Consider the following 18,559-nt stretch of genomic DNA (forward strand, 5'->3'; position numbering starts at 1 on the left):
CATGGCTCAGACAGACAGTCATAAGGACCAGAAGCTGGGCATTCAGTGTTGTGGGCCCAAGCCTGTGGAACTACCTCCCAGCTGAGATTAGAGAGACTGAACTCCAGGCAAACACAGCAAAGACTTTCTTATTCCAGCAGGCATTCTGAGGTAGCTCGGGTTTATGATCAATTGTTACTGTTTTCCGTCCGTTTGGTTTATTTTTTGGTTTATTCCGTCCGTTTAGTTTATTTTTATGTGTGCCACTAATAAATACTAGTGGGACGCAAATGGCACTGTGGGTTAAACCACAGAGCCTAGGACTTGCTGATCAGAAGGTCAGTGGTTCGAATCCCCGCAACAGGGTGAGCTCCCGTTGCTCAGTCCCTGCTCCTGCCCACCTAGCAGTTCAAAAGCATGTCAGAGTGCAAGTAGATAAATAGGTACCACTCCGGTGGGAAGGTAAATGGTGTTTCCGTGCGCTGCTCTGGTTCACCAGAAGCGGCTTAGTCATGCTGGTAACGTGACCCGGAAGCTGTACGCCGGCTCCCTCAGCCAGTAAAGCAAGATGAGCACCGCAACCCCAGAGTCGGCCACGACTGGACCTAATGATCAGGGGTCCCTTTACCTTTACCTTAAGCAATATATAAACAGATGAAATGGTTCTTCTCCACCTTTAATCCTCACAACGAACTTGTGAAGCGGGTTAGGCTCAGAGTGTGTGACTGGCCCAAAGCCACCCAGTTAGCTCCAAGTGGAGATTTGAACTCGGATCTTCCTGGTCCTGGTCTAAGGTTCAAGGCATTGCCCTGCTCTGGCAGTATGTGTGACTGGCATGTGTTTTGAACTGGAAGTGTGTACGTGTGGCACGCTCGGGAATGCCTCTGAGAGAGAGACAGGTGGGGAAGAGAATTACTGAGGTACCAATTAGTCTGGGGATTTCACACAACATTCACTCTTCTGGGTTGTACCACCTCCAGCTGATCCTGTGATTCCCCAGCCTGTTCCTCTTGGACTAGCAGAGGCTATCAGCATGGGACTTTGTGGCTTGTTTGGACCTGAAGTAGTCAGGTCTATTTTTCGGTCTACTCTCAAGTGCTTCTGTGTTTCCTGGCCTAGCAGGCTAGAGGCAAAACCATCCCAAGGTGGTTGAGGAGGAGAAGGTGGGGGCTACATATGAACTGCTATACTGCCTAACTCATACCGTGGACTTGACTTGTAGCATGTTCGCCAGAAACCTTGACCACCAGACCATCCTCCTCCTCCTCTGCCACAGAGATGCACGAACCGCTTCCAAGACCAGCTGTGGTTATTTGTCTCCCGCTATCTGTGCAGCGACAATACAGCAGTACAATGCCTCTGGGCATGTACAGAGCACGCCGTTCTCACCATAGAGAAGCAACAAGTAGTCTTGGATTTGTGCGTTTGGTCTCCAGGTAGTTTCCGTCTAGAAAATGGCTTTGACCTGTCTCCTTGCGCCTAGAGAAGGGAGGGCGAAACTCCCATAGATTTGCCCTGGATTTGGAGCGGATCCTACCCTGGTGCCCCTCCTTAGTTCCCTGCCAGGATGCGCCCCTTTGCCTCCTTGGTCAGCGGCACCTTGTTCAGAATGATGCCCTCCTGCTCCTCCTCCGGCCATGTCCAGTCCCCGCCACCCCCTGGAGCAGGAGGGAGGCACGAGGGACTGCGCTAGTGCAGCAGCGCTCACAGCTCTCTCCCGATCGGCTGTTCTTGGCCGTCCTTCTGGCTTTCTCTTCTGCCGAGTTGCTCCTGCTCTCTTCGCCCGCATTTGTTCCATCGCCTCTCGCTCATTCCCCTCTTTTCTTTGCGCTCCCTCAAATCCTCCAGCAAGCCTTCGAAAGCTCGGCTGCCCTCGTTTATGCGCCGAGCTGGGGCTCTCCTGTGCCGCCGCCGCCACCCCACAATCTGGGGCAAGGGAAATGACCCCGATCTGCACCATTCAAAGGGAAGCCCCAGCCCTCCTCGAAGAGATCTGGCGGTGGTGGAAGCGGGCTCGGTGCCTGGGCAGCTCGGGGGCCAATCCGAGAGGGGCTCTGCCCCACCCGCGCGCCCCATTGGCTCTCCACGCCCCATGAAGGCGCTTGAAGCAGCCGGGAGGGGAGGGTACCCAGCGGCGCTCCGCTAACTGTGGCTGCTTCCAGCTGTGGTTCTCGCCCGGGCTGTATCTTTTTTCTTATGGCTGCCTCCCGCGGCCAATGAGGAGGGTCTGAAGGGGGCTCGGGATTGGCTGGCGCCGCGGCTCCGGGGCGGAGCTCCGGCTTGAAGTTGGAGTGAGGGATCCAGCTGTGAGGTGCTCGGAGCGCCCAGCTTTTTCGCTCGCTTCTCCCGTCCGGCGGAGGCAGCGGCGAGGAGCAGCATCCCTCCTCACCGTCCTTCCTGCGGCTCCGGCTCCGCGCGCGTTGCATCTGCCCTTCCCCCCCACCCCACCTCGCCCCAAACCTCGTGTCACCCCTCCCCACCCTCTCCAGTAGCCCCCGCAGGGCGGGAGGAGCCCAACCTACAGGAGAGGCCCCCATCCTCTCTGGATCCCTTCCAAACCCTTAGGATACCCCGCGCAGTCCCCGGCACGACGAGGATGCTGAGGCTGGAGGGGTAGGAGCGGAGTCTCCCCATTCAGCCGGACCTGAAAGAGGCGCCCCCCGCAGCAATCTCCGCCGTCTTCTCTTTCCCGCTCGCCCGGCAATGCGCCCCGGAGTTGGAGCGCGGAGGAGCTGGGTGGATCATCGGGGTACCGGCTCCCACCCTCCTCGCCGCTAACCGGGGACTCCCTCCTTTCCCCAGCCCTCCTTGCCCGGATCTTGGGGGAGAAAGAAGGCGCCAAAAGTGACGAGAAGCTCCTGTGCCGGCTGCGGTCTGGATCCCGATGGAGAGAGCGGGGTTTACGCAGCCGCCCCAGCGGGAGGGGAGGAGGCTCCCTCGCCGCTTCTGAAGCCCCTTCCTTTCCCGAGCCAGCCCCGCTGCCACCCCACACCGCGAAGCTTCCCATGGCCAGCGATTCTTCCCCACCAGCCCCATGGCCGGCTTATCATCCTAACGCCTAAGGAGCTCCTGCCCTCTCCTCTCCCGCTTCCTGCCTCTCTTCTCCCGGGGCGCATCTTCTTTCCTTCGGTCAGCTCGTCGGACCCGGGTCTGGTGGCCGGAGAATGGACGAGGATGGACCGCGAGCAGCCGAGGAGCAGGACCCGGAGGAGGACAGCACCTCCAAGACCTTCGTCCGCCTTAACGATCTCTCGGGAGATGGAGGTCGCTCGGTCCCCGGGGACAAGGAGAAGGACCCGGGCAGCGGGGACTCGGACGGCGAAGCGCTCCCTTACCCGGCCCTCGCGCCGATCGTCTTCTTCTATTTGAGCCAGCACAGCCGACCCAGGAGCTGGTGCCTCAGGATCGTGTGCAACCCATATCCTTTTTCCACCCCCACCCCACCCCACCCCCCAAGGTGACAGGGGCAGGTGGCCGCCGCCGGCGCGGCCAAGGTAAGCCCGGGCAGCCGCCCTCCCTTCCGCAGCTTGAAGGTAAGCGAAGTTTTCTGTCCTCGCTCGTCCCAGCAGCCCAAGAAGTTGCGTCTTCCCGGGGGGGAGTGGGGGGTTGCTGCCGCCGCCGCCATAAAGACCTCTGGACCACCAGCCTGCAAGCTAGTCCATTTGTTGCAAAAAGCTTTGGGGGGGGGGAGGGTAGACAAAATGCAACGCAAATAATTGAGAGAGGAGAAAGCTGTTTATTCCCAGAGGAGGCAGCCTGTCGCATGCAAGGCGCCTTACCTTTAAAAAAAAAAAAAGGAAAAAAAATTATGATGATTTCCAAACTTTTGAAGCTTTTTCTACAGGGCAGGAAAGAAGTGGTGTGTGGTGTTTTCTTATGTGCGTGTGTGTTGGTGGAGATCTCCCCGTCTCTGTGTCTCTCTGCTACGTCTGTCTCCAATTCATGACTTGGAAGTTTTTCCAGAATCTGTTGAAGGGGTTTCTCAATGTTTCCTGCCCTACTAGGCAGGGATTTCTCTGGGGCTGAAGTCATAACATGGAATTCCAGAAAAGTACTAGAAAATGGAAACAATATGTAACTCTCAATGGAGAGAAGAACTATGGGAAGGAAACAAGAGCAGGTCTCTCGCGCGCTCTCCCTCCGAGACGGATTTGCTCTGATTCCCTCTTGCCTCTTCTCTCTCTCTCTCTCTCTCTCTCTCTCTCTCTCTCTCTCTCTTCCCTCCGCCCCCCCCCCCCGCAAGCTTTCCTTCTCATCTTTTAGCTGAGGAGATGAGAGCCGGAATAAAACTTAACATGGATAATCCTGGATTGCTCTGCTACAAAAACACAACATCTAAAAAAGGTCTACTGTATCTTCTCCCCAGGAGGAAAGCTGGGCGGACAGTTGCTACCACAGCATGATCAACTCGGAGGGTACAGTTGCAAGAGAAGTTTGAAGGGTGGGGGACTTAATCTTCAGGAACCTGCCCCTCTTTCCGTTCTTTCTGTGCATTTCCGATCCAAAGAACTATGATTTCAAAGGACAGCACACACACAAGTGCCCCCACCCACGAGAAACAAACCTTAGGGAAGTCACTGGGCATGTATGAATGTAATCCATCTATTTATTTATACACGCAATCTACCTCCCACCCTCACCTCAGACCCAGACATAACAATGTGTCCTGAGCTTCTGGCCTCACATTTACTAAGCAAAAGTTAGCATTTCCCAGACGCTTCCCCCCCCCCCACTCCCCAACTCGCACCCTCCCACCTTCTCTCTTGAATTGTGGATGGATGCAGAGGAGATATAAATAAATAAAGCTTTTAATAATTTCCCTCGCCTTCAAGAACTAGGCAATTTTAGCGGGGAGATATGAAGAATGTTTCTTTTTAAAAAGTCTCTGTGAGAGAGAGAATTAGACTGTAAAGGGAGTTCAAGGAAGCCAGCGACTGCTCCATCTACTGCAGTGACAAGAGAATGTGGGGTTCTCTCCCCCCCCCTTTTAAAATATAATTATAGCATTTGCATGACAGAGAGAGAGTGTCTTTCTGGCAAACACATACACAAAGCTGCCCTAGCAGAAGCTCCTTTCACACCCATCCTATTTATTATATGATTTAGTTACAGTTTAAAGCATGCACGAAATAATTTATGGCAGGCTTTTAAACAGGGAATGCAGCCTGAGATCTGGCATTGGATCTGATGTACACAAAAAGGGGTTGGGGGGAACAAACCACAAATGGGAAGGAAGGGGAAAGCTGCATATGATGGGTTGCTACCCCCACCCCCAGAATCTGACCGAGATGTAAACTTAAGTGGTTTAGGCACAATCCAAGGGGAAGTTCTGCTGTGTGTGGCACTGACATGAAGAAGGGTAATCTTGCCTACTTCCCATTCATTCCAGAAGGGAGACTTTTCAGTGGATGGTGGCCCATGGTGGCAACCGCCTCACTGCACCTTGCTTGCCGGTTCAAATACAACACTGAACCAGCAGTGGGAGCAAAGTCCTGAATCTGATTCAGAAATCAGGAAGCTTGACAATACCATAGCTGGTCCGTTCTGTTATTGGATAAAAGTAGTGAGGATCCTTCCACGGGAATGGCCTGTGGGATTTCCCCCCTCTATCCCCTTCCCCACTGACTTCTGTTTGTACACTTACGGATTACACAAGGCCAGTCTATACAGATGAATGACCTGGAGGGTCGGGAATCCTACAGGGAATGCCAGGAATTTTGCCCCAAAAGGAAAACGAGTCTCATCCAAGCTACAAACTGAAATCAGTTTGAAACAGCTTTAATTATCATGATTTCTCCGAAAGAACCTGGAAAGCTGATTACATAATTTTATTAGAGATCCTTAATCCCACCGTAGTACAGTTCTCGGGGTTCATTGGTAGGAAGCCAACCGGCAGGCAGGCAGGTATACTGATATTTAAGCACAGCAGCAGTGGCATCTAAGCCATATTGTGTTGTGCATTGGTGGAAGCCATAAGAGTTAAGCAACTTTGGAATATGGGATGCGTTTGTCATGTAGGCAGATCAGGTGCAACTGGTCAGGTGTGTGTGTGTGCATGCGCGCGCAGAGCCACTGGGACTGAGCAGCATTTGAGAAGCAGCTACCCTGAAACATTTCTGTCAGCAAGCCCTACTGGACTTAGTCATGTGTACATACATTGAGAGTAGAGGCCTCATGAACCTTGAGAGACTGGGTGGTGTGTTCGCCCCATCCCCTGCCCCAGCCAATTTGGACAGACCTGGGCTTAGTGAAGACGCAATGAAGCCAAAGTAAAAAACCCTTTTGCAGTCTTTGTATGTGCTTAACTGTAGTTGGGGGGGGGGAGTGCTTCCCCCATAAACGGAATTCTTGATTAGAAGGAATGTCTTTTGATCGCTCTCAGACTTTGTGAATGTCTCTGCTCTAGACATTTTCTTCACATTAGATGTGAAGTTCAAATATGTAGTTACCTGAGCATCTGAACGAAAGAACCTTAGAACCACCTGCGGGGGGGGGACCCCAATATCCTTTGGGACAAAACAAACAAGATGGGAAGTTAAGGAAGGCCATGTTGGGCCAGCCTAGTGGTCTCTCTAAGCTCAATAATTGGGTGTCCAGAAAGTTAATAAATGAGACAAAACAATGATATTCACCAGTCCTTGCTGGTCCCCAGAATCCATCACATATGAATATGGGGATGGGTTGTGTTTCTAGTTATTGTGATGACTTTAGTTCTAACATTCAAGGCGCCAGACATCAGAATGAGTCTGGGGTGGTTTAACCACCTTTTGAAAGACACTGGAAGACCTAATTGCCCCACTGATAATTAGTAGCAATTAAAAGAGATGCCTTGCATTTCCCCTCACCAAAAAAAAAGGATATTTTGTTGTAGTTTTCTAAGACTATCACAATACTTGCAGCATTGAATTCTCAAAGTTTAATATGCATTTGTTGAAGGACTTACCTCTGCTACCTACCTCTTTCATTGATCCCAGCTCTTCTTCTCTATTCACATGTTGTAATCCTTATTTTGTTCCTCTGAATTCTGTCTCCCTCCTATGCTGAACAGTTAGAGTTGACAGTAAATAACCAGGCTGCTCTCTTTTTAGGCAGTTATTTATGAGTAATGATCTCTTCCCCCAAATCCTCTTTTTTTATTTATTTCATGACTTCAGACAGTATCTCAGAAATATGCCGGGCATTTCTGTATCACATATGCTTTATTTCTTCTCATGGTAATTTCAGCAGCAGGAACGGTTAAATCCCAAATCTCATGGTCTTGTGCAGGTCTGGAATCTTGAGGTTTGGATCTTGGAGATCATGGTACATATCCCAGTATAGTGGTACCTCGGGTTACATATGCTTCAGGTTACAGACTCCGCTAACCCAGAAATAGTACCTCGGGTTGAGAACTTTGCTTCAGGATGAGAACAGAAATTGTGCTCTGGCGGTGTGGCAGCAGCAGGAGGCCCCATTAGCTAAAGTGGTGCTTCAGGTTAAGAACAGTTTCAGGTTAAGAACAGACCTCTGGAACGAATTATGTACTTAACCCAAGGTACCACTGTACAGCTGTGGATTAAATTACATGTGCTTGGGGGCTCAGTCAGTGTGCTTTGTCTGTTAGGTGGGTATAATAATAACCTTCTTCATGAGTTCTTGTGAAGCTGGATGAATCAAGGAATGATGAAATAGCTCAGTTGGTAGAGCACGATGCTTTGAATCTCAGGGTCGTGGGTTCAAGCCCCACGTTGGGCAAAAAGTTTCCTGCATTGCAGGGGGTTGGACCAGATTACTGCACAGCCACTTGAAACCTCCAGATAACAAGGAAATAGATGGGGGAAACTGCAGCTAAGACAGTGATGCAGTGAAGACAAGGATGTGGTCCATAGTAATGCCAGTTTTCAGACTTGGCAGCCCAGTCCCTAAGAACTAAAAGTTCACCAGACTGATTTCAGTGGAACATACACCCAAATAAAGCTGTGGTCCCATAGCCTGCTTAATTGATTAGGGTCAGGCCAGAACATGTTCACGATTGCACCCTCTTAAATCTGTTTTCAAACTTGCTTAGTATACCGTACCACCTTCAGTTGGTTCTCCTCCCCTCCTGCACCTTATTTGCTCAGTTCAGGATAGATGCTTTTTGTAACCAGAAAGCACATTTAGAAACAAGTCAACAAACCAAAACAGGTTACATTTTTGTCCTTGGGAAATGCATGTTATTTAAAAAGTCTCCCACTGGGCACCTGCGGGCACCGGTTCAAAGAGAGGCAGGCACTAATCATGGGCTGGAAAGCCAAAAAAATTCCACTAGGTGCTTGTTTCTCAGTAATGAACAAGAGAGCAAAGCGAAGAAGGGAACCGCAAGACCACGCTGGGTTAGCAGGAGATGTGCAGTGGTGACGCCTTATCTGTAGCGAAGCAAAAGTTGTTTGTGGCGCGTCACCGATGAAAAGAAAAATGAGTTTTAATGTGTGGGTTTTCTTGCCCTGTAGTGAGCAAGAGAACTGTTCTTTTCTCCTCAGAGTATCGATCAGGACTTGCTGAAAGATTTAAATAAACCTCATGAAACCAGCTGGCATTGCCCCTTCCTTTCGGAAGTATTTGACTCCTTTCCCTTTTAATTAATGATTGCTGCTGGGAGTTGGAAAAGTGCCTGTTTATGGTTTTTCCTCCCTCTCCTCATTAGTGTACTTGTTTTAAAAAAAAGTGACTTAGTGCAACAGCAATATTTTAGGTTCATGTCAAATAAATAATTTCATCCAGCTTGGATCAGAACAGTCCCAAGTCTTCCAGTGCTACCAGCTGTTCAGAAGAAAGGGAAGGGACCATGTTTTAGAGGACATCTGATTGATATTCCCACCGATTCTCATTAGCAGCTGCGCAAAAACTAGCTTTAAGGGGTGGTGGGGTAACACTCTAAGCAGAATAGGTAGGGGAAGCATTTTCTCAGACTGTTTTCTCTTTCGCTAAAAGAAAAATACAAAAAAATGTTTTAAAAACTAGAAGGTTGTGGGCAGGGGTGGAGAAGGAGAGAAACAAGTTTTGTTTGCCTTTTAGGATGAACCTAACTTCTTCACGGGGACACAGGTGGCACTGTGGGTTAAACCACTGAGCCTAGGACTTGCCGATCAGAAGGTCGGTGGTTCGAATCCCTGTGACGGGGTGAGCTCCCATTGCTCGGTCCCAGCTCCTGTCAACCTAGCAGTTTGAAAGCATGTCAAAGTGCAAGTAGATAAATAGGAACCGCTCCGGCGGGAAGGTAAACGGCGTTTCTGTGTGCTGCTCTGGTTCGCCAGAAGCGGCTTAGTCATGCTGACCACATGACCCAGAAGCTGTCTGCGGACAAACCCCGGCTCCCTCGGCCCACAGAGCGAGATGAGCGCTGCAACCCCAGAGTCGGTCACGACTGGACCTAATGGTCAGGGGTCCCTTTACCTTTAACCTTTACCTTTAACTTCTTCACAGGGATGCGAGTGGCGCTGTGGGTTAAACCACAGAGCCTAGGACTTGCCGATCAGAAGGTCGGTGGTTCGAATCCCCGCGACGGGGTGAGCTCCCGTTGCTCGGTCCCTGCTCCTGCTAACCTAGCAGTTCGAAAGCACGTCAAAGTGCAAGTAGATAAAGAGGGACCGCTCCGGCGGGAAGATAAACGGCGTTTCCGTGTGCTGCTCTGGTTCGCCAGAAGTGGCTTAGTCATGCTGGCCACATGACCCAGAAGCTCCCTTGGTCAATAAAGCGAGATGAGCGCCGCAACCCCAGAGTCGGTCACGACTGGACCTAATGGTCAGGGGTCCTTTACCTAACTTCTTCACGTGAACTAATGCAGAAACTGAAATGCCACCATCCTCCTTAGCATCAAATACCAATAAGGCACTGCAAAACCATTGAAACAGCAGGCTCACCCTGAAAAAAGTTTAAACAACTCAATAGGATTGTTGGCGTGAATAAGTGTCCAAGAGATCCCTAACAGTTCATCGCAAGGATGCCTGCCAAATCTCTCTGCTGGGAGGGTTTCTCACAGTATGGGACAAGTGATACTAAATGCCCAACTTCCAATTGAAGCCAGTTGGGCTTCTGAAACATGGGGCACAACAAATAGCCTTCCTCCAGGTGATCTCAGTGACTGAGTTGGGATATAAAGGCTTGGAGTTCAGACCTGGGTTTGAGAGATCCCCTTGACCTGCATGTATAGAGGCAAGGAGAAGGCAGTACAACCATGTTCCTTCTGCTCCATCTCTCAGCAGCTTTTGCTACCATTGACCATGGGATTCTCCTGGACTGTTTCTGCAGGATAGAGAGTGGTGGTACTGTGGCTCCATCCCTACCTGTAAGGCTGTGTCCAGAGAGTAGCATTTGGTGCATGTTCCTCAGCCCCCTATGATATGGGGTGGCACAAGGCACTGTTTTGTCCCACATACTTTCCAACATCTACAGGAAGCCATTGAGAATGGTCATTAGGAGGCTTGGAGCAAGGTGTCCTCAGTATGCTGATGATACCCAACTCTGTTTCTCCATTACAACTGCGTCAAGAGAGGCTGTGCAAGCTCTGGACCAGTGCTTGGGTACAGTGCTGGACTGGGTGATGGTCAATACACTGAACTTGAATCCTTGAAAGATGGAGGCCTTATGGGTGGGTAGTTCTTGTATCCAGAAGAGAGGTCAACTATCTGAAGGAGCAGGAGTGCAGTTCGGGGTACTCCTTGATCCATTTATGTCACTAGAGTCCCACGTGACCTCTGTAGCAAAGTGTTGTTTTTTAAAATCAGGTCCAGCTGTGGCCGCTCCTGGGGCGTGACAACCCGACCACAGTGCATTGGCAACTTCAAGGTTTGATTGTAAAGTGTTTTATATGGGGCTGCCCTGGTATCTGGTTCAAAAGCTTCAACCAGTGTAGAAGGCAGCAGCCAGTCCGCTCACAGGAGCAGATGACTGGGTACTGTACATGTTACTTCACTGCTGGGAAAGTTTCACTGCTGGGAAAGTTGCCAATTTGCTGCCAGTTCAGGTTCAAGGTACGTGTGTTAATCCACAAAGCGCTAAGCAACTTGGGACCAAAGTACATTAGGGACTGCCTGATTGTTTGTGCATCTTCTTTATCCAAGAGGTCCACTGATGGAGCATGTCTGGTGGTTCCCCACACTCTGAAATTTGGTTGGTCCCCACTGTGGGACCCCACTTTAGAGTGGCAGGATCTGCCCTGTGGAACTCCCTACCAATAGAGCATCAGCGGAAACCCCTCCCTCCAGTCATCTTTTGAAAACTTTTTAAAATTAGGCGGCCCATTACAAAATGATTTCCCCTCTTTTAACCAGTCAGTATTTACAGATACATTAATGCTTTTAATTATGTTTGCATGGATTTTTTTGTTGTTGTTGCCATTTCATCCTTATTTGTTGTACTCTGCCCTGCTATATTTTAACGGAAGTGCAGATTATAAAGTCGTAAATAAAATTAATACAATTTTAGGTAAAATGCACATGCAAACACATACAAAATTTCCTGCAGGCTTAAAAACAAACAAACCAGAAACTGATATGGATACGTGGGAGAACTGAATTTAAGATTGGAAATTGAAACTTTCCGTTCAGTTGGTTAGAGCATGGTGCCGATAACACCAAAATTGCAGGTTTGATCTCCATAAGGGGCAGCTGCATATTCCTGCTTTGCAGGGGGCTGAACTATTAGTAGTAGTGTGCTCGCTTCGGCAGCACATATACCAAAAATTGAACTATTAGTAGTAGTAATAGTAGTCCCTCTCTCCCATCTGACTAGGTCTCCCCAGCCACTTTGGGCAGCTTCCAGCATACACACAAACATAATAAAACACCAGACATTAAAAACTCTGCAGGGCTGCCTTCAGATGTCTTCTAAAGGCTGTATAGTTACTTATCTCCTTGATGGGAGGGCATTCCACAGGGTGGGCATATAAACCTTTGGAAGTCGTCTTTGTGTAATTTGTAAATAAAATTAAGCTCCACTGCTCTCCCACAAAGGTATATTTGTGCCTTGTTCCTCTTGTCAACCTTGATGATCCTCAGGGTTCTTTCCAATTCTGTGATCCTAAGAGAGCTTATGATTCTAAGGGGTGGCACTGTGGTCTAAACCACTGAGCCTAGGGCTTGCTCATCGGAAGGTTGGTGGTTCGAAAGCACGTCAAAGTGCAAGTAGATAAATAGGTGCCACCCCGGTAGGAGGGTAAATGGCGTTTCTGTGCGGTGCTCTGGTTTCGTCAGAAGCGGCTTTGTCATGCTGGCCACATGACCTGGAAAAACTGTCTGTGGACAAATGTTGGCTTCCTCGGCCAGTAAAGCGAGATGAGAGCCACAACCCCAGAGTCGTCCGTGACTGGACTTAACTGTCAGGGGTCCTTTACCTTTACCTTTTACTGCTTGGTTCAAGACATCTTGCTTCCCCTAAGAACCTGTACCATGTGATCAAAGAGGTAATACGCAGAGTCACAAATCCTATTGGACCCAGTTCTTAAAACATAGACAGCCCTGCAAAGGACTCTGGAAGCCCACATCTATAGGGAAGTTTTTAATGTTTGATGTTTTGCTGTGTTTCTATATCCTGTTTGAAGCCACCCAGAGTGGCTGGGGCAACCCAGTCAGATGGGAGGCATACAAATAAAAATTATTATTATTATTATTATTATTATTATTATTATTATTAGCATCAGCATCAGCATCAGTATCAGCATCTCAATCTCAGACTGCAGTCTGCTTTAGTGGTTCTGTGAACATGGTTGACACACGGTCTGCTTATGCTGTTATTCACAGCCTGGGATATAATTTAAGCCCTGATGGGAAGATAACTACTTTGCAAAGTTCAGAATGTTGGGTCCTTGGGATTTTGTGTAATGGCATCTGTTTCCTTCCTATTTACCTTTCCCCTCCTTCCCTCCCACTCCTGTTGCCCTTTATTAATTCAATTAATTTACTTGCTGTATTTGTCAGACAAGGACAGATTGCGGAAACATGCAGTTTCCCAATTTGGCAGGGTCTACTTACCAGTGTGGGCTTTGTCATATGGCAATATAAATGATAAACTTTGCCATTTGCTTGGGGTGCCTGAGTGTTCTGCCAGTCCTGGTCCAGTGCCCTTGGCTTCCTCCCTGTGTCCCCAAGGTAAGGAGAGGCTTTGAAATAAACCAAACTTCTTGGCTGGAGCAACCTAAGATTGCCCACATTGGTGATGGAACAGTCTTCCAAAAGGTCTCTGCAAAGCTGTTTGCTATTTGGGTTGCCCTTGATACTGTGAGTGATGAGGGTACCAGGGGAAGGGAAGAACATAATAGATTGGTTTTGATGCAACATACTTAATATTTGGCTGCCTAGAATAAAATAACCATCAGGGACAAGAAGAATAACCTTATGGCAGCCCTTCCTGGTGGAATCTCTTGGAAGTCAAAACATCTCCTCATTTGAATTGCTGTGCTGTGTGACCTAGAAAATAAGAATGGGAATCTTTGTCTACAATTTCACATTTTACTAGAGATAAAGGCTGATATATGAAGATTTACATACCCAATCTTGGCTCGTAGGATCCTATAGGGGTGGGTGGATCTGTCTGTCTTTGTTTCTCTCAGTTTCTCTCAGAGAGCCAGTGTGGTGTAGTGGTTAAGAGCAGTAGACTCGTAATCTGGTGAACCAGGTTCGCTTCCCTGCTCCTCCACATGCAGCTGCTGGGTGACCTTGGGCTAGTCACACTTCTCTGAAGTCTCTCAGCCCCACTCACCTCAGAGAGTGTTTGTTGTGAAGGAGGAAGGGAAAGGAGATTGTTAGCTGCTTTGAGACTCCTTCAGGTAGTGATAAAGCGGGATATCAAATCCAAACTCTTCTTCTTTTCTTATTTTTCCAATCTTAAGTTCAATTCACCACATTTCCACATCAGTTTGTGCGTGGGATTTTGGTTTTTTTAAAGAGTCCTCATGGAAATGCATCAACGTTTTACTGCAAATTTCTCCGCATATGCACATTTTTGTGAAGCACCCCCCTCCCAATCCAACACATTTTTATATGTTATTTCACAATTATATGCACATGTTGCCTAGTATTTGTATTTTCCTACGCATTGCTTGGCTGGAGGAAGGCACTGCAAAGTTTGGAGAAATGCAAGGTTTCGAAAGAGGGCTGTGCTTTGGTTCACATATTATTTCTGAATGTGCAAATTAGGTGAAGTGCAAACGGAATTGAATCCTTCCCCTGTCCCAAGTGTCACTATCAGTGAGGTGCAGGTCAGGAAAATCTAGTTTGAAAGTGAAGTCCCAGTTCTGTGGTTGCATTTCAATTGAGGGCCACAATTCTAATTCATTTGGGTTGAACCATTTAGTTAAGGTAAAAGTAGGACTATTGTACCCCAAACATGATGCTGAGAGATGGCTGTGTGATAATGTTTTTTGAAGCTTACCTTGCATTTGCTTTGCCTCTCCTTCCCAACACCTACCTGCACACAAACCACAATGCCAGTCAGGTGGTGAATCATCTTGTAACAAGGGGAAACTATTTGAGAGGCACTTGTGGTTCTTACGGGTAATTGTAATCTCCAGTAATTTCAATAATGGGTTGTTCAGTATTTTCCATTTTTCTTGCTGCTTGATGAATGATGCAGTCACTGTTGCAAAGCTAAGGATATATATATATATATATATATATATATATATATATATATGTAAATTTGGAGTCGTAGTGGTTGCAGAGAAAAGGCTGAAAGCATGATGGCAGTGTATGCTAAATGCTCAAAAATCAGAAGTGAAAAAGTGACTTCCTGTGGGCAGGGGGTGTCCTTACCCACCCCTTAAGGGAACGATGAATATAACACTGATTTATAGCCCTCCAGGGAGCTTTTAATACTATGAGATCTGGGAATTGCCAATGCATTTTCTAAATAAAAAGATATGCACTTGTTGACAGACATCTAACAGTGTATGGATAGGACCTCAGGATTGCATGTGAATTTCTGGTTTGAAAATCAGTGTGATGTTAGCATCTTGGCACTGAAATTATAAGATCCTAAGTTTCTAACAACTGCACTAGTTATAGATTGCGTGACAGCTACCCAAGTCTCCTACAGATAATCAACTAGTTGCACTATAAGTCCACAAGGCATTTTCATGACCCTGCTGTAGCTTTGTGCAGCATAACCATTATGTGAAAAGAGCACACTAGTTCTTCTGAATTGCTGACCATTCAAAGTTGTTCTTTCAAGTTGCCTGGATGCTTGTGTATTGTGCTGCATAATAGTTTCTATTGACAGTCTTTAGTAAATAGAGATGTTTCTCCACAGATGATACGAGGCATTCTGGTGCTTGAGGCAAAAAACCCCCCCAAAAAAAACAAAATGGTGCCCTTCCCACCATGATGGGAAGAAAATGAAATATTAAAATAAATTTGCCGTCCCTCAGTGATACCTCAACACCTCACCCAGTCTATTGGTAGAGATTCAGCCTTGTATTGTTAAGAAAGTGTTACGAGTTAAAGTGCTAACTATCCGTAACTCTTGCCAAAGCCATTACAAACAAATGGCATTAGCACCTTGCAGGACTGAGGCCTTTGGCTAAACTTGGAAAGAGATAGCGCTCTGGCGTCCAATTGTGCAACAGCCAGATTTAGAACGGTGGAGCCCAGCCAGTTTTGTTTTTAATGTTTAAGTTTAAATTGCTTTGAAAAAGCAGAATGGGAATTCTGGACTCGTTCCCTACAGCTGAAATATCATAGCTGACCTTGCATGGGTCAAGCAGCCGAGGTGTAAAACATTGACTTCCTCAACTCTATCCCAGTGGCTGACCCGACACTTGGGCTTCCCTTTTATCATAAGACGTTGTCTGCTTCTGTAGGTTGACGCACGAGGGACTGATACTCAGTAATACAAGTACGTGCCAGAGCACACTGTGGAAGAAGATAACAGCCACTGGCTTGCTTATGTCCCTAGCTTGTTTTCTGAGTAAGCAACAGTACTTCTAGCACTAGAGCTGTGATTATTTATTCTGCTGAAATCCGTAGGGAAATTCATTGCTGTGGATTCCCATAGCGACACCTGATGATCTGACTTTGAGCAAACTTTTCAGTGTTCGCAGAGCGCAATCTCATCTCAAAGGCTACATTCCCCAAATATCACAGCAATCTCAAATCATTCTTGGAAGATTCCATCCGTACAATTTTCTTCCTGTGGCCCAAATGCCTGTAAACCAGAGCACCCCACAAATGCATCTGTTTCTCCAAGCCCTGGCAAGTGTTGCATTTCTAATTAAGAGTGCTGAAGCCCAGCACAAGCTCGTTCCCTTGGTTCGATGCATGATGAGCAAATACAAAAACGAGCTCGTATGAAAATGCATGGTTTCTTGCAGATCATGATGCTAGGCTGGAAGAGTACAGTCATCCTGCCACACAAATAGCCTTAAGACTGTGTTGTGCTGAGGTGCATTGTGGTGCCCCATAGCCTCCTTGCGTTAGCACAGATGTAAATAACTTCATGTTCAAATAGCTGAACACTCCAGTGGCAGGTTTCTCAAAATGTCAGATTCAAATTCCCAAAGACAGAAGAGTTTCCTGCCAGGTAAAAATAAATGCCTTTCAGCAGCATAGAATAGTAGCTTGGACATCTCACACAGCGGGTAAAACGTCACAGGTGATAACTAACCATGTAGGGATAATCTAAATGGGGGCGGAGGGAAGCAGTGATTGATAGATGTCATCTTAGCTTTGGCAAAACAAAAACACCTTTAAAATTCCAGCTTCCGGAATATTCAACATTAGGGAATATTTAGTATTAGCAACACAATTTTTATAAACTCTGAACAACCGCCTCCCCCCCAAAGGAAGGTTACATCTTTGTCATAAATAGCACCTTTAGATTTTTTAAGTTGTATAATACTATATGTGATATGTACTGCTTTTTGAAAATAAAAAACACTTAATTACAAAAAAAAAAACTTGGAAGAAAACCTTAGGAGTTGAAGAACTACTGAGAACCAGATTAACAAATGAAGAGTTATGAAACCTGATGACATAAAAAATTGATATAGCTCTAGCTAGTGATGGCATTGCAGAAATCATCCATGCCTCTTTTGTAAAAGCTCCATACTATTCACACGCCTGTAAAAGCCAAGCTGAGCAGGCATCTGCTGCTTAGGAATAGCACTGCTTCTTGTGGTGTCCTTTGGCCATTGCATGGAAAGCACAAGCTATTGTTCCTAGAATGGTATAACTTTTGCCTACTACAAGACAGGGAGATTGGTATTTCATACCTAGAAAGCAGTGTGGCATAGTTGGCTAGACTTGGACAGCAAGATTCAGAAAACCCATGTTTATAATACTCAGACATGAAAATTACTGAATGACCTTGGGCCAAGTGTAATAAATACATTAATACAAGCTAGGCTTCCTTCCCTTTTATTGACAAAAGGCTCCCTCCTGGTTTTAAGAAGTACACGCCAGACAGAATTCCAACAGCTAAAGCACCCCTCTCTCTATTCATGTTCTGTCCCCCAAAATAAAACATTTTAAACAAAAATCCCATAGTTTTCTTAGTGCCTCCTTCCTATCAGCCCTAATTTTATCAAGCCTTTGTCAGCTACTTGGAAGGAAATCGACCTGGAGTTTAAAGCCACACTCCTCAGCTGAATGCAACTTCTGGAGGCAACCTCTTCACTTTTCATCAGCCCCAATTAACATCCATCTTAGTTTTCACCCTGAATGTATATGAACAGTGCACTTGTATAGCACCTGCTTAATGCTAAGGTGGTGCTTCACAGAGGACCCTCTTTATTTTGAAGAGCAGTCAGATGACAGTCCTCTCTTCGAAAGTGCCCTTCATTTGAGTGCTGTCCAGCCTAGTTCTGGAATACAGATAAAGAACCATAAGATGGCAGAGCAGGAGTCTTGAAGTTGCCCATCAGCAGATATTGGCAGTTGATCAGGAGACTAGGCTGGCCCACGACTCGCCTGATGCTTCCCCACTATGGTGAGAATCAAAGATTTTCTTTGAACTCAGAGCAGCTGCACCAATAGCAAATCTAGGAGCTGTGGAATCTGTATGTAAGTCTAATGTGGCATTGCAGAAATCAGTGATGTTGCTCCACGTGCAAGTTGGGAATTTGGATGACAAATACAGTGGTACCTCGGGTTACAAATGCTTCGGGTTACAAACTCCGCTAACCCGGAAGTAATACTTCAGGTTAAGAACTTTGCCCCAGGATGAGAACGAAAATTGTGCGGCGGCAGCAGGAGGCCCCATTAGCAAAAGCGCGCCTCAGGTTTAGAACGGTTTTGGGTTAAGAATAGACCTCTGGAACGAATTAAGTTCATAACCCGAGGTATCACTGTATGCTGTATAGATAGTTCTTGTGCGGTTAGACAGCAACAGTGACCAGACTGGTATTTTTGCTTCAAATGCAGGGAGAGGGACAAATATTGAGTAAAAAGATTGATTTAATTAATGAGGTGGCAGAGAAGATTAAATGTTCTTGCTGAACATTTGATGAAGAGTGGGGAAAAATAAATATTGCCTTCCCTCCCCACTGAGTCATCTCCCCCAAACACGACAAGAGGCTGTGAGCTCCCTGAGGCATAGAAACCCGGGCCAGAATTCTGGGCACTGTAGT

The 18,559-nt window shown here is 47.1% G+C and overlaps 1 protein-coding gene across 4 annotated transcripts in view; it reads left to right on the plus strand.

The window, feature by feature from the left end:
• Positions 1-2,138: 2,138 nt before the first annotated feature.
• CACNA1G (calcium voltage-gated channel subunit alpha1 G) overlaps positions 2,139-18,559 on the plus strand; it is a 323,416-nt gene continuing 306,995 nt past the window's right edge. For 2 of the 4 annotated variants that reach the window (XM_083597998.1, XM_083597999.1), the window contains exon 1: positions 2,165-3,397. In XM_083597998.1, the coding sequence (XP_083454124.1) occupies positions 3,144-3,397 (254 nt within the window). In that variant the 5' untranslated portion in view covers positions 2,165-3,143. Of the gene's footprint in view, positions 3,398-18,559 lie in introns of all 4 variants that reach the window. The other 2 variants (XM_083598000.1, XM_083598001.1) reach the window with 2 other exon arrangements.

This window comes from Podarcis filfolensis (assembly GCF_964270895.1).
Source record: "Podarcis filfolensis genome assembly, chromosome: 2".
Lineage (NCBI taxonomy): Eukaryota > Metazoa > Chordata > Lepidosauria > Squamata > Lacertidae > Podarcis > Podarcis filfolensis.